This window comes from Cyprinodon variegatus, unplaced genomic scaffold (assembly GCF_000732505.1).
Source record: "Cyprinodon variegatus isolate N-32 unplaced genomic scaffold, C_variegatus-1.0 Scaffold11, whole genome shotgun sequence".
Classification (NCBI taxonomy): Eukaryota; Metazoa; Chordata; class Actinopteri; order Cyprinodontiformes; family Cyprinodontidae; genus Cyprinodon; species Cyprinodon variegatus.
The window spans coordinates 1,169,345-1,185,657 of NW_015150464.1; the positions used below are offsets into that span (position 1 = coordinate 1,169,345).

Sequence of the window (16,313 nt, forward strand, 5' to 3'; positions counted from 1 at the left end):
TCCTAACTTGAATAAAGGTGCTATATAAGTACATGGCATTTACCATTTAATGACATTCCAGTTTTTTCCAGCCCTTTTCCACTTTTAAAACCCTATGAATACAGTCAATCAAACATCTGAAAATCAACGCCATACCCGACTTTTCACCATCATCTTTTCCAGCTCTTTGCTGATATCTGAGAACGTCGGCCTCTTGTCTGATTCTTGTTTCCAGCATCGCAGCATGAGGTTATACCTACAGGGGGGGAAAACATTTCACACACAGTGAAGCACATATTGTTTTTTTTTAGTCTTGGAAAGGCAAAGGGAGGTTATGGCACTCAAAACAAATTAGGTGATGTCAGACGGGACACGAGGAAGTAAAGGAAGAAAGCTCACATTTCCTCAGAGCAGTTCTCTGGTCTCTCCATCCTGTAGCCAGTCTTGAGGAGGTTAAAGAGGCGTTCTGGAGCGATACCTGGGTATGGATTTCCCCCCAGAGTCACTATCTCCCACAGCAGCACACCAAATGACCAACTGGAGGATATATAAAAATGCTTCAGAAAAAAACTACAGTAAAAGCATAACAGAAACATAATATCGCATGACCAATTATGTGATATGTGGTTTCATCTCAAACCCAATGCAGATCACGCCTGACACCGAGCCTGGCTCTGGGTCTGTTAAAGGTTTCTTTCTATAGAAGGTAAGATTTTCTCTCTACTACCCCCACATGCATGTTCAGTATAAGGGGTTGCTTTAAGTCAGCGAAACACTGAAAGTAACTGTCTAATGTCGCCAAATTCTCATCCAGGAGGAGTGAATTCTGCAAATCAATAACTGGATCCTATCAGCTGGCTTTCCTTATCAAGAAAATTCTATAGAAGTTGAATAAATACCTAAACCTGACTGCATTTTCTAACTTGAAAACAATTAAATAAAGGTATTTCACTTGGAATCTGTCTATATTATTAAATCTAATTGAGTATTAAAGAAAAAGCTTTTATTTTAAATAGGACGATATAAATAAACTTAACTAAATTCTATGTGAATTTATGTATATATTTGAGCCTACATGTAGAACTAAGTAAACTCAAACTCTTCTCAATTTGTACAGTTTGGATTGTTTGCCTTATATTAGTTTTACTTAAAAAAAAAAGTAGCTAAAGATAAAACAGCCCCAAGATAATTTTGTTCATAACCCTGGGGTGAACCTATGATCAGAATAGCTGAGTTGAACTTTCTTTTTTTGCTATTAACTGTGAAGGACCACCACATAGTTTACTTATCTGAGTAAAGAAGAAGAAGAAAACATTTTTACTGTATTGCAAAACACACAGGAAGTGAATACTTCACTATGACGAGAAGCGAAACTAGGAAATACAACTCAGCAACATAGAGTGCTATAAAGATCTAATCTATTTTTCCTCTTTTGTAGCACTTAAATGATTAGGATCATCAAAATAACTTTTAAAATGTAAGAAAATATTATTAAATATCTTGATATTTATAATATTAAGGGGAATTAGTTATAAAAATTACCCATGCCCTATGAGGAAGTAATCATCCTCTCATTTTGTTCCATTGTTACCATTAAAGACTTGTCATAACCAGCTTTAAGTCTCTTCGATTGGTGTGGATGATTTTTGTCCCAACCTTTTTCTTTAATGACAATTATTTTATTGTTTAGGCTTCATTATAAAAGGGTTTATCCTGTTGTCTAGGACGGGGATCTGAGACATTTCCTTCCAGTGTACTCATGTTCTAAGACACATTCATAAGAGTTTTTCTGTTCCTTCAACTATCAAATTAAAATCCAAATTAAATGGATTATTTTGTAGCCATTACTGGTGTTGCAGTTGCATAAAACTGCTGAAAATGATCAACTTATACTCACACGTCGCTTTGGGTTGTGTAAATATGATCGAATAAAGACTCTATGGCCATCCATTTCACAGGTATACGACCCTGAAGGACAGTAAAGGGGTTAATTGCTTTTTTAATGTTACACCATATTTCTAATTTACCCGAATTAGTCCTTTTTCTTTCCTACCTTGCTCCTCTTAACATATGAATCCTCCTCATAAACATCCCTCGAGAGACCAAAGTCAGAGATCTTCATCTTTCGTCCTTCAGCGACAAGGACGTTTCTTGCAGCCAGGTCTCTGTGAACAAGCTGTTGGAATAAATACAATAAAATAAAATAAAATGATGAGTTACTTACAGAGGGAATGGTCAGAGATCAAATAACCTGTTTGTGCCTGACTCATATCTGGAGATGTTGCTTCAATATTTCCTTACAATTCCATCTACTTTGTAAAGTGCACCAGTCCCTCTTTCAGCAAGACACGTGCTGCCACCTCCATGTTAATTTTGACATGGTATTCATCCAAATATCACAACAGGCATGATGGCCAGGGCATGTCTCCAAAAATGAGCCTCTTTGAATCTGTTTTTTGTTGTGTTTCTTGCAATCTGTAATTTTATGTTTTATTTGGAGAAATGGCTTCTTCCAGTCTGAATGCTGATGTAGGACTTTGTTGCAATGACCAGCTTCAGTCAGCATCTTCAGAAAGGCCTTTTGCTTTCTTTCTAAAGATAATATACGTATTTTGCACAAAAACATGTCCAGTCCATAAGTCTCTCTCTAAGAGACTGAACCCAAAAGAATGGTTGGATGGTGCCTGGACAGTATGATGGTCCTTAGCTTGTTTGAAATGTTCTCTTCCTGATATCTTTATCTTGCCTGATATCTTTAAAGTTTCCGATGATTCCAATTTGTTTTATATTCTGCCTTAAAAACCTGTGTTTGAACATTTCACTCCTATGATGTTTATTAACCAACTAAAACCATGACATGACATCTTCTGGACATCATCATCTGGGGTTTAAAAATTCTGAATTTAGATAAAATAAAAGAGTACTAATTTTAATCCGGTGTTTAGCTAACAGAAATACCTTTGGTGATCCTAAATGACTTTAAACAGGAAATGTTTACTTTGATCAAACATTAGACAATGTCGAAAAGGATCTTCTTTTTTTTTTTTCCAGTGTCCTGTCTGGCAACGTGGCAATAAAAATAATTGTCTTGATGAGCCCAACAGATTTTGCTTTCACAAGTGGAGCATTACGGCTATCGCCACAGTGTTCCTCTTGTTAGGAATCCAGTTTGTGTTGGTTTTGCTTTTATTTGTTTTCCCTCCACCACCAGGTGGCACCTGGTTCTCGTTGGCCTCCTCACACACCTGTGGATGGTTGCCTCATTACCGGAGGACTGTTAAGCTGCTGACTGCCACTAACTTGATGCCAGAGTGTTTGCCAGTTTTGGGTACTCTAGCCAAGCTGAGTTTTGATGAGTCAAACCGAGTTTTGTCACCTGAGTCTTAATCTTGTTTTTTTTGTCTTTGCCTCTCGGCAGGAAGTCATCCTGCAAACTGGATGTTTTGGACCTTCTCCCCCCTGGAAGGATTCTCTGAGCATCAAACTGAGCTGAGGATTCAAACTGGTGGTTTGGAGCAACTTTTCCCCAAAGATTGTTTGGGCTTTTATCTGAGCAGGGGATTCATCTCCAAAAGAAACCATTCAAGTACCGCAGGAAATCTAAGTGGCAGTCAGCTCCTCCGTTCCTCAAGGAAACACCTCAACCTGGGTAAACCCTGTCCGCCCTCCAACGAACAAGTCTATTACTGGAACAACTCACACCGACTGGATTCAATGAAAGATACCTTTTTCTGGAAACGTGAGTCCTGTTGCCTTTATTCCTCTCTTCAAATCAAAGACACAAATTTCCCACTGAGCCTAAACTAACCGCAGAATCTTCCCCTTCACTTTTCAGTCCCAGTTCAACGGTGTTCAGAGCAGTGCTCCTCTCTACCTACTCACAATAAAACCTGTTAAACTTTTCCCTGGTCTCTCTGTTTGGTTTTCTGCATGTGGGTTAGATCTTTAGGTAAAATCAAGACACCTCTTGATTTATGTATATAAATATCTTTATTATAATTCATGCAGGGAGTTTTACAGACAATATGGACACTGCAATGGATTTTGTCTTTTCACACAGTGTATGTTATTGTCTGGTTTCAGCTGGATTTTTCATTAGGAGACACTTCATTATTCTATAATGCCTGAACTTGGGTTTAATTGTCAAACATAGTGGCAATTTGTTTTATTATCGTTATAATAGATGAGAGTTGTTATTTCATCCTAAATGTTCAGATTCTAAAAGGAACAACAAACTCAGATATAATTGTTTTTTGGTTACCTTCATTTCTGCCAGGTACTGCATCCCTCTGGAAATCTGCCATGCGAAGGAGATGAGGTCTCCCATAGTGAGCGCTCTGTCATCTGGGTTCTCCAGGTAGCTTGAGTTTCTGTTTGCATCCCTGCCCATGTAGCTGGGGCCAACTTTCCTGCTCTCACGCAGGAAATTACGGAGCGACCCGAATTTGGCGTACTCAACGATGAGGTACAATGGACCTATTGAGAGGAATGCAGCACTTAGGCAGAGAGCAACAAGCAAAGGCTAACAGAGTAAAGGTGGAGCAAGCGAGGCCTCACCATCCTGGCTGCATGCTCCATACATCTTTATGACATGTGGGTGGTTAACTTGCTTCAGTAGAGTGAACTCTGACAGAAGGTCACGCAGCTCGGTGTGAGAGGCGTTTTCTGTTAAGAGGGAAAGCAGAAACGCGTACAGATGAAGCACCCCATCTTGTTCAGACTCTCACTCCTCATTTATCATCATTGCTTCCAGGCTTGTTTTACCTTTAAGCATTTTCACAGCCACAGTGGTGTAACCGGCTTTCCCTTTCAGCCTGAATGCCGTTGCCTTGACGACTTTCCCAAACTCTCCTTCGCCTAAAGTCTTTCCAAGTACCAGGTTTTTACGAGGAAACTCCCACTTTGGATCCTCCTGTTAACACAAAGAAATGGCATTTATTTTACCAAAGGACCAGACACATTACAGAAAGTAATAAAAGTCTGATAAAGGGTCCTACTGGTATTTTAAAGGTGTCTGGCTCTATGGAGTCCTGTGATCCCCTTCGCACGTTGTTGGCAGGGAAGCTGATTGGGTAAGACTGAGCTGGCCGACGGAAGGTCATCTCAGCGAATGCGATGGGAGCCTTGGGTGAATTCTTGTGGTAACGGTGGATGAAGTACGAGGACAGGAGGACGGAAATGATGAAGCAGCAGAGGAGAGCGGTGGCGACGATGGTCTTACACATGTCATCACAAATCACGTCCTGGAATCCTGAGGAAAAAGGATTTAATTATTAAAGGTTTATTATAGATGTAATTAGATTGTCATCATCACGAAATATGATAAAAACGATGAAAACCATAACAATTTTGGCAGAATATAAATGTTTTTTTCAGTTTTTAAGCTTTAGCACATTTTTTAATAAACACTAAACATATCGCAGAGTTTTTACAGACGGATTTACAATAGTTAATAGTAGAGAAAGACTTAAAAATGCAGAACTTTACAATTTTTTTTAATTGCAAGCTCACAAAAATATTCTGTAACAACTGTAAAAGTCACTAATTTTTCCGTTATTTTTTGCTTTGTTTTTGGACCAACAATCAGAAATAAAACTGTAAGTTCTTTGAGAGTTTTTTTTTAAATAACTTAACATTCATGAAATATATTCTGAATGTATACTGTAATGTTTGTGAAAATAACCATTAGAAACCTATGGCAAAGAACCTTTCCAGAGTTTCCAAAAGTTCTACTTTTGGAAATTAACCTTTGATTTGAGAATAGATGAAGTTTTATTAATTTAAAATATGCATACAAGTAAACACAAATATAGAAACCCACCAGCAATCCCAATAAGAAAACAATTCATTAAAGGTTTTGCCTTCCACTGGATATCTAAGAGAACGTTGGTTGTCTGTTGTCTTTTTTTTTTGCTATTTTTTATGTCTCGTCTCATACGGGTGTGGAAACAGATTTATAGGAGTTACTGTACATCTTTTCTGTTGTTTATATTTGCTGTATTTTTCCCCTTTTCATGCACCCCCTGAGCCTCCTCCCGGTGGGACGTGCCTGGAACACCCTTACCAGGGAGACGTCCAGGAGGCATCCTAATTAGATGCCCGAGCCACCTCAACTGGCTCCTCAATGTGGAGGAGCAGCAGCTCTACTCTGAATACTCCCCTTTCTTTTATATATTATTGAAAAATATTGAAAATATAGCTGTCCCACTTTTAGCTTTAGCCATATTGAGCGACAATCACAGTTTTCATCTGCATCATCAGAGGTATACAACCTGCAGTCCCAGAGCCATCCTTTGGTTCTCCTAATATATTAAACGATAAAATATAGCCCCTTTTGCTTTATGCCGCAGTACGAAAACACTGGCCCACCCTGCTACCCCTTCATTTGTTGGTCTATAGAACCACAACTGGCAGGTTTTATTAAAGCTCTATGAGGTAACCTTAAAGCTTCATGATAAAAAATCTATTAATAACACAAAAAATTAGAAAAGTTAATAAAAATAGCCTTAAATTGAAATAGATACCAAGAACATGAGAAGTAATCTAAAGAAGTAATCTAATTAATCTGGTGGAATCCTCATAGAATAACCTGTGATAGTATTATTGGCGGCTACTGATGTATCCTAATGTGTTCTGCTCTTCCAGACACGATCTTTACCTTTCTAAACCGATCTACTGTCTAATGTCTGTTATCCGACTGGTGGAGATATATGTCTGATACACATTGAAGAACGACTCCTTAGCGACCAGGAAAAGAACGACCCAAAAACTTACTGTTTTTGGACAGAACAGCCTCGACGTCTGCGTTCTCACAGAAGCATTTCTCAGAGAAGCAGTAGCAGGTCCCATAGCCGGCTCTAATGCCGCTCCCACTCAGGCCTCGTTCATGGCCTCCGGTTACACTCTCCGCTGCACACACAAAGAAAACCTACGTGATCTAAAGGTGATTTCACCTGAAGTCTAAAAACACGAAGGAGCTTTAAGCCTTAGGAGCATCAGGGCATGTTGTTTCGTACTTGTGCAGTCCTGTGGGCAAATCGACAAGTCCTTGCTTTCCACGGCATCACAAACGCTATCCGGACACGTTCGCAGGTCAGGGGAGCAGGTCGAGTAATTTTCAGATATTCCTGGAAGATAAACAAAAAGTTGGGTGTTTATTTTTCTCTCTTTTTAATTTAACTTTTGTTATATTATCATCAGATTTGGTTTTGCTCTGTCATGGAAATGTTTTATTCATAAGACACCTGCAGGCTAGGATAAACATGCAGGTGGATCTAAAAAAAACTGGAATACCACTGAGAAGTTAGTTGGTTTTAGTTAAGCTATTCAGAAGCAAACCTTTCACTGGTTTGTTTCCATGAAGGGAAGCCGCCTGTCTTTCTGCTGTGGTCTCAATGGAACATTCAGATTGTCTGCACTCTTGAGTGTGATCTCTATTAGCCTTTTTTTCTTCCACTAAACTTTCCATATTTATGTTGCGAACAGCAGGCTTTATCTTAATATTTGTGGCTTAAATATGATTTTTTTCTTGGTCTTATTTCTTTTTAAAAGCTGAACATTGTGTGTGAAACATTGGGGGAGTGGTGTTGTTGTGGTTAGGGCATTGTGCTTGGATCCCAGAGGTTCGGAGTTCAATCCCCACTCCCACGGACTGACACTCTGGGTCCCTGAGCAAGACCCTGCTGCAGCCCACTGCTCCCCAAACAACCTATTCTCATTATGAGTGCGTGTGAAATCTTACGAAAAGTTATGCACCGTAATTTTGAACGTTTTGGACGTTTTTTTCGTCGTATGCGCATGCGCATCTGACGCACCATTCACGAATATGGAATATAAATTACAATTAGCCCTAACCCTGACCCTAACCCTAAGATATAAAACAGCAAGCAACGTAGTTAGAGACATGAATAAGTGATGATTGCACTGTTTTTCCCATTTTTACGTCCGTCCACGGATCTGCTTTTTTTTCCTGTCTGCCAGCGCATGCGCACTGATGTGGTTTTTTGAGGAAAAACGTCCAAAAACATACGAAATAGTGTGCATAACTTTTCGTACGATTTCATACGCACTCATAATGAGAATATGTTGCCCCAAAGGGATGGGTTAAATGCAGAGAGTGAATTTTGTTGCTTTGTATTTGTGAGAATGTAATGACAGTAAATCTAAATCTATTTAATGTGTGATTTCCTGCAGATGAATAGTTAATTACTGAAATAAGTTAAATTTTAAATTATGATATTGTAATTTTTAAGAGCATTTTCAACTGATTTTCTTTTATTTCATGATGTTAAAATGTTGCATGGATCCAAAAAACCTCAGCCATGGTTCCGTTTTGTAGCTTTATCTAGATGAGCTGTACCTTTCTCAGAGCCTTGTCTCCATTGGCACGTCCCAGTTGTAGCCCCCAGGCCTGGAGAGGACTCACACTCATCCTGATGTCTGTTCTCTGCACAGGACAGCAGCTGCTGGCTCTCCTGACTGACATTTGCTAGATGCAAAAAAAAAAAGTCACAGAAATATGTAACCAAATCCTTATGCTCTGCTTAGCGGCTGAATGCAGTCACTGCTGAAATAGACTGGGGTTGTTTACCTTCACCGTGGAGTAAAATACGGATCTGAGTGCTGGTCACCAGCTGCGTGTGTTCCTCCTGCGCTACAACTGTGTACTCCAGGTCCTGACATCCAGGCCTGCTTAGTGCATAAGAGTTATTAACGTATAATAGTCCCAACATCCTGTCTGGGGCCTGGGTGATGCTTATAGCAGAATAGCATGACAGCATCTCAGCCGATATGTTTCTATCAGGCACCTCCAGCTGGTAAGAGACACTAAAGCCATCAAACTCGAGGCAGTTTTCCACACAGATTCTTCCAACCTGACAGAAGGAAGAAAAACAAGAGGTTACAGTGTTTACATTTGCTGGATTTTAACGCATCAAGTTTATATTTGTTGTAGATTTAAAAATCTGTGTGATTTTATACAATCTAATGAAACATTTTAACACTTTCTCTCTGTTTAATTTGCACCAGTTTCTCTGGAAAACAGCTGAAAAACAAACTTGTTTGTTAGATAAGAAAAATAAAAAACTGTGCAATAACCTGATTGCATAATGTGTGCTCACATTAAAACGAATATTTTATCCAAACATACTTTGATTTACTTTCAGTGATCAGTCTTGTTTTGTCTTCAAGCCTCCATCATCTTAACATTGTATTTGGTTAACTTATCTTGTCCAAAATCTCCATTTAAGTGACACTACAGAGATTTATTTTCTGTTTCTATTCAGGTTATTTATTTAGAGCTCCAGTCAAAAATTTTCCAAGTCAAATACATACATTTAAATATGTTCCTAGTTAGATGATATAGTCAGGTTCAGTTATTTATTTAAGTTCTTTAAAAGCCTTCTGATTGCATCCAGTCCTTTTATTGAGCCTTATTAGTTTCAATTCTGGATTCTAGATAATTTCAAAAACTGCACAAATTTTCCTCTAAGTTGTTATTTTTTGTTATGTTTTTGAACCAACATTCAGAAATAAAACATCTCTTGATCCAAAAGACAGCTTTTGGATCCAAAGTAACATTTATTTTTGAACTGTTCCTGTTTTTGTTGCATGTGATGTTCTGGTTATCAGTGTTGCTTTTGTAATAAATAAAACTTTGGGAACGGGAACTCTAGCAGATCAAGCTGGGTTTTCTTTGACCACCACATATCCTCTGTCATGAGTTTTTTCCAGTGTTTATGTTAGTAGAAACGGCTAAAGCCTGAGTCTTGTTAGGATTAATGTTTATCAACGCTTAGACATAAACCACTTTATTAATCCCACCAGGGGCAATTCGTTTGAGCAGTATAGGAGACAAAATAAACACAAAAACAAACATCCAATAATATAAAAATAAGATGATTAAAGAAAAAAAATGTGACAGGGACCTTGAGGACTAAAATTAATAATAAAAAAAAACACAGAAAGTAAAAAAGATAACACAGTTATCTTTTTTAAAAACACACCAGCCACCCTATATATAATTGAATTTTAAAGTTGAAAGATTATTGGTATAAAAGAAACCCTAAAAATACCCAGGATGTTAAGTATTATAGATACTTCTCTATAAATGAAATCTTTTCCTACTCATCCTATAATAAAATAAGTTTTTTTTAATCCCCCTAAGCAGTTATATTAGTTGAAACACCATCAGGGCGTTTCTCACCAAAATGGTGTTTCCAACCAGTTTTAGAGAATAAAGGAGATTTCCATCTGGTCTTTTTTTTAAATCAGTTTTGGTGATTATGTTGTGTTATTTGCACATAGATATGTGTTATAAACTATAAACAAAAGCATGTCAATAAACAGTTGCAATAAAAAGTTTCACTAACAGATGAACTTGAACTCATTTTGATGAAATTCTCTGTATTCTAAAGGCAAGTGTAGATCCTGAGAAGACTGAATGCTGTGGTTTTGTTTTTTTTAATCAACTCTTCTATTGCAGATTTGTTTATTTTCTAGTTTAATAATGTAGAATTAAGGACACATTAAAGGAAAAATACATTTAATTTATGCTACAAGAATATGTCAATTTAGCCAATGCATGTAAAATTCTCACAGGATCATGCAACATTAGTTATTAATTATTTTTAAGAGAGCAGTTTCAAAACAAAAGCTTATTTTTGCAGGTCACACAAGCTAAGAGATAATATTATTAATAATTGTATAGAAAATAGGGATTCTAGGGTTTCTAATGACATTGGCATCCTACGGGATTAAAATTATTAATAAAAAGCGTTTGGCCAAGTATATTATTGTTTGCTGCAGGTTTTAATCACTTCTATTATAAACTTATTTGTAAAAGTGGATTTTCTAAAACATGATCCTTTAAGATCGGCCTTAATAAGTACCTGTGCGTATACTGACGCTTTGCGTGACAGAGAAAACACTTGTGAGATGTTGGCGAAGTGGACTGAAACCGGTAAGATGGTGACGTTGAAATGCAGCAGCACGGTTCCCTCCAGACCCGGATAGGTGGTGTCATTGACAAGGTAGTCCAGATATACACTCTGATTCTCGTTTATGTCCAGACTGCGCTTCAGGATTAACTCTGAAATGACAAAAAGATTTTATTTTGAAGAGACTGTGCTTTTAATCGATGGAAATCTATATCCTCTTGATGACTTACGGTAGTCATAGACTGACTCTCGAATCCCACCAGGAGACGCTCTCCTTTCACTGAAGGTGCCTTTTATGTCAAAGGTGTCCTTAATCCAGGGGTCAGTGCTGAGCAAAGTCCCCACATACCGGTTGTGACTCAGGTCTTTAGGAAAGAGTGTGGTTAAGTCCCTGTCAAAGACAAACAAGGTGCCAAAAGCTGCTCCCTGAAAGAGTGAGAGAAAAAAGAATAATTTAAGACTGCAAATAAAAAAGAAGAATTCAGATTCCTCAGTTAAAATGTTGCTGAACTGCTTCCCACCTTGGTCCGATTAAAACTGATCACGACGTCCACGGTGTCGGTTCCGTTGACGTACGGCGCGTTGTCGTCCTCGTCGTCCACAAACACATCCAGCGGGGTTTCCACCTTGGTGATGACGGTCTCCGTTTGGACCCTGCAAACCAGCAGCAGTCTGTAGTTTTCACTTTCCTCCCGGTCCAGTGGGGCGGTCACCACCAGCTCTGAGGTGTTCCCATTGACAGCGAACGGAGCTGGCGTCTCTGCAAACCACCACAGACAGTAAAAATCTGTATTCCTCATACAAAATACACCTTCAAGCAGGACAGTGACCTTAAACATACAACCAGAGCTACTTAAGAAAGACTGTTGGAATGGCCTAGTTAAAGTACAGACTTTAATGGAACTAAGAATCATAGGCGGGAATTTAAAGGAATAGTACACCCAAAACATGATTAGCCTTCATTTTCTACTCACCCCCATGCTGAACAACACTCTGGAGTACTTTTTTGATATCTCAAATGCATCTGGAGATCTGGGAGGCTTCTTGCTGTCTGCTGACATTCAAATAATGGAGGTCTATGGCGCCCGAGGCAGAAAGGTCCATAAAAGTCCACAAAAAACGTGTCAATATTCCTCCATACTGCTCGTCCAATGTATTCCAAGTGTCCTGAGTGGGTAGCGTCCATATTTTACTCGAAACAAAGTCATTTAGAATGTTTTTAGAGCATAAACAGTAGTGTATAGGATTTCCTAAAAGCGCGTTCACGAGTCTACGGAAACCGGCAGACCAAACCAGATGAAAGTGCGCATTCAGCGTCTGCTCTGCCGATAATGCAAGCGTAGAAGAAGAAATGTGCTGTTTACCTGTGCAAAGAAAGAAACAACGAAAGAAAAATGTCTGAGGACTTCAGTGTTGAGGAAGAGCATGAGTTCTTTGCCGAGCTGAATGCGCACTTTCATCTGGTTTGGTCTGCCGCGGTTTCCGTAGCCTCGTGAACGCGCTTTCAGGAAATCCTATACACTACTGTTTATGCTCTAAAAACATTCTAAATGACTTTGTTTCGAGTAAATTATGGACGCTACCCACTCAGGACACTTGGAATACATTGGACGAGCAGTATGGAGGAATATTGACAGGTTTTTTGTAGACTTTTATGGACCTTTCTGCCTCGGGCACCATAGACCTCCATTATTTGAATGTCAGCAGACAGCAAGAAGCCTCCCAGATCTCCAGATGCATTTGAGATATCAAAAAAGTACTCCAGAGTCTTGTTCAGCATGGGGGTGAGTAGAAAATGAAGGCTAATCATGTTTTGGGTGTACTATTCCTTTAAGTTGATGTTAACAGATGTTCTTAATGCTTGTCGGCCTCAGCAGATGGCCGCTCACACAGAGCCTGGTTCTGCTGGAGGTTTCGTCCTGTTAAAAAGGAGATTTTCCTCTCCACTGTCGCTACAAGCATGCTTAGTGTGAGGGATTGCCTTCGAGTCAATGAGTCAATGTAATCAACTGGTTTTCCTTAGATAGAAAACTTTTAATCAATTTGACTGTATGATTTGGTGAACTGTAAAGTTCCTTGAGATGACATGTTGTGAATTGGCGCTATATAAATAAACTGAATTGAATTGAATTCTTAATCTAATCTGACGAGTTTAAGCTAATTTGCAAAGAAAAATTAGGAAAAAAATAGTATTTTAAAGAGCAAAGCTGATTGAGAATAAAACCCAAATAACTGAGACTGAAACTGCAGAAAATTGTAGTTCTAAATAGTATGCAGAGCACAGGTCTGCTGTTTGTAGTTTAATCAGCAGGTAAAAGGTCATTGTTTGCTGTGATCATCTGTAAGGTTTTACCTGACTCCACGCTGTAGGAGATGGTGTAGTTTGGGCAGACGTTGAGCCTGGTGAGCCGTCGGAGCTGCCGGAGAACCCCGGGGAACCTGTTTTCTATGATGTGGGGGTTGGAGGTATCTCTGTGCGGGAAGCAGAGTTCCTTCATGTCAGTCTGGGAGCACTGCGGCATGGAGCCGTTGACAAAGTCCAGGGTGATGTGAGCTGGGTTTCTGGAGCAGGTGAGCCGCTTGCTGAGGTTATTTAGAGCCATGACTTTAAGAGAAAGTCTTTTAGCTGGCCCGGAGTTTTGAGCTGATGAAGCCAAAACAAACAAAACAAACAAAAGAGGCAATTTAATCTCAGGTTGCACTCTTTTTTTTTCTGATGACTTTGCTTTTCTTTGAGGGTATGCAATTATGTTGTACAGGCAGAGGAGACTGGAACAAAGAGCTGAAGCATTATTAGCATGCATAAAGCGTAAACATCGGGAAGTGCATTTACTCTAACAAGGAGAGGTTTTTGGCAGGGTAACAGGAATATGCATCAGCATCAGAAAACTAAGGCTAATTTCCAGCTCACACAGTGAGGAGAAGTCTGCCTCATCCAGCTTTTTGCTCAGGGAGAGCTCTCCTGTTTGGACGTCCATCTGGAACCAGGACATGTAGACCGGATGCCTACACAGGTAGAAATGCGGCCGCTCGGATCGGCTGTCCAGCATGGCGTGGACCTGAAGGATGGGTGTCCCTGCTGGCTGTCCGACATACACCGTCTCAGTGTATTCCTTCTGAGGGAAATATAACCCCACCACTCCTGTAGAGAGAAGACAGCCAAAAGCAGGAACGTCAGTAAAACTGAACTAGATCTTTGTACCTTTGCAGAAGTGCAGGTTAACATGTGTTTACTGGATTTAGAGAACTCTAAGGACGATGTCCCTGTAGGAAGTTACTGTTCCTGGAGTTCATTAAACAAATAACTAGGCGTCAAGTTCATCTAGGGTTGAGAATATTGTCTCATCTTTGCTTTCGGCAGATAATTTGGTTCTGTTGGCATCTCTGCAGGCTAGTGGTTCCTAGAATTTCTAAAAATAGAATGGGAAGCAGATCTTTTAGTTATCAGGCTCCTCTCCAGTGGAACCAACTATCAGTTTTAGTTCATGTGCAGACACCCTGTCTACATTTTAAGGGTAGCTTTTTGATAAAACGTATAGTTAGAGTGGCTCAGGTTATCCTGAGCTATCTCTATAGTTATGCTACTATAGGCTTAGACTGCTGGAGGACATAGGGACCCCTTTTCATCATTCTGCTTCATCCTATCTTTATTCTCCCACTTTGCAGAATCTGTTAGTTCAATCTCTAACGTTCTGCTCTCTCTGCTTTTTCCTCATAGAAGCTTTGCCTCTTCTGTTCCTGGCTGGATGTGCTCTCTTCCTCCTCTGGCATGGGAGCTGGCTCGGAGCTCGTCTCCCTGGCTGTGTGTTTCCAGGACGGGGCCGCCTTTTACAGCTGCTTTTTGTATCTCTGCTTCTGTCTCCTTAAACCCCAGTCGGCCTCGGCAGATGACCGCTCACACTGAGCCTGGTTCTGCTGGAGTTTTCTTCCTGTTAAAAGGAAGCATGCTTGTCGCTACAAGCATGCTTAGTGCGAGGGATTGCTGAAGAGTCAATGAATTGATGCAATCAGCTGGTTTTCCTTAGATAGAAAACTTTGATTCCATGAATTCCATGAATTGAATGGAATCTTCAGGCAATGATCTAATTCCTGCTTTGAGCGGTTTACAGCTGAGAGAGAAGCAGATGGGATGAGTCTGGGGTTCTGCTTCCCCTGGGTCAGGGGTCAGTTGTTAACTCAAGCAAACAAGTCCAAGTGTTCTGGTTCTTACAGGATGTAGAGAAAACATGTATCAACAGATTGGGGAATTACCTGCTGAACTGCAGGTGGTGTTTGAATCCATTGAGTGGATGAGATTTATTCATACCTCTGCATTCTGGCCCTCTGGACATCTGATTTGGTAATGGGAACACCTTGGCTTCCCCCAGAAAAAGCTAGAGAATGCCACCAGGAAGGGGAATGTCTGGGTTTCCCTTCTTTTCTTCCATCTTGGATAATTACCAGACGAATGTCATATCATGGCATATCGATTACAGTCGGTATCAGAAATCTCTCCCACAGCAACAAGACCATCTGACCACTGAATGAACATGAATACATACATGCAAAGTGACAGCTCCCATCTTTGTTTGCTGCCCTCATAGATCTCCCCCCCTCCCCCAGCGGAAATTGGAAAAAAGGTTCGAATGACACTTAATGCATCCTCTTTTAATGAATCTCTCATGCGGTCAATACTGTGTGGTTTCCCATTCTCCTTGCCTTAACCTTGAGAAGTTTAATTAGAAAGGACAACATGACCAGAAATGAATCATTCCCTGCCGACGTGTTCTTTGAGAGTGTGTGTTGGAATAATCCATGAAGCTCTGCGGCGGTGAGCTGAGTGTTTTACAGGAAAAAGGAGATGTGTTCCTCCCGTAATTATATCCTTGTTGTGTTCCTCTTTGACGACGGCAGGCGACCATTTAGGGAATGCTCTAATGTCATTAGCAGAGAGCAAAACTAGATTTTCTATTTCTGCCGGTGTAGTTTGAGGCCTCGGCTCCTGTTTCAGGCATTGATCTAATTTGGCTGGGGTTGGATGACAGGAGGCCAGGCTGATGGGTGAAATGTGGCCGCTCCTTCCTGAAACACCGAGATACACTCAATGAAGCCACTGACCTTTTTATTAAAAGGGTTCTCCAGGCAAAAACAAACAGCAGGTTGTTAGGACCGCTGGCAATGCTGCTAACGTTTTAGGGATGATTTAAAGCTGACAAGTTGGATCAGTTAGTGCAGAAAAAAATTTAAATTAGGTCACTGATTGAAATTAAAAGAAGAAAAAAAATGATATGAAATGATTTTTTATAAACTTGCAGAGAAATCTAAGAAATGGTTGAACGAGTTCCTAAAACAACTGGAAGCGTTCTTCCATCCATCCATCCATCCATCCATCCATCCATCCATCCATCCATCCATCCA

At 39.9% G+C, this 16,313-nt stretch overlaps 1 protein-coding gene across 1 annotated transcript in view; it reads right to left on the bottom strand.

The window, feature by feature from the left end:
- Positions 1-16,313, bottom strand: part of ret (ret proto-oncogene) — a 41,018-nt gene that overhangs the window by 8,126 nt on the left and 16,579 nt on the right. Inside the window, exons 2-18 of the mRNA XM_015380884.1 lie at positions 13,828-14,058; positions 13,270-13,560; positions 11,438-11,676; positions 11,147-11,342; positions 10,869-11,068; positions 8,570-8,852; positions 8,339-8,467; positions 6,996-7,106; positions 6,754-6,888; positions 4,977-5,230; positions 4,744-4,891; positions 4,537-4,644; positions 4,241-4,455; positions 2,033-2,155; positions 1,877-1,947; positions 379-516; positions 136-235 (exon numbers count right to left, since the gene is read on the bottom strand). Coding sequence (XP_015236370.1) covers positions 136-235; positions 379-516; positions 1,877-1,947; positions 2,033-2,155; positions 4,241-4,455; positions 4,537-4,644; positions 4,744-4,891; positions 4,977-5,230; positions 6,754-6,888; positions 6,996-7,106; positions 8,339-8,467; positions 8,570-8,852; positions 10,869-11,068; positions 11,147-11,342; positions 11,438-11,676; positions 13,270-13,560; positions 13,828-14,058 — 2,972 coding nt within the window. The remainder of the gene's footprint in view (positions 1-135; positions 236-378; positions 517-1,876; positions 1,948-2,032; positions 2,156-4,240; positions 4,456-4,536; positions 4,645-4,743; positions 4,892-4,976; positions 5,231-6,753; positions 6,889-6,995; positions 7,107-8,338; positions 8,468-8,569; positions 8,853-10,868; positions 11,069-11,146; positions 11,343-11,437; positions 11,677-13,269; positions 13,561-13,827; positions 14,059-16,313) is intronic.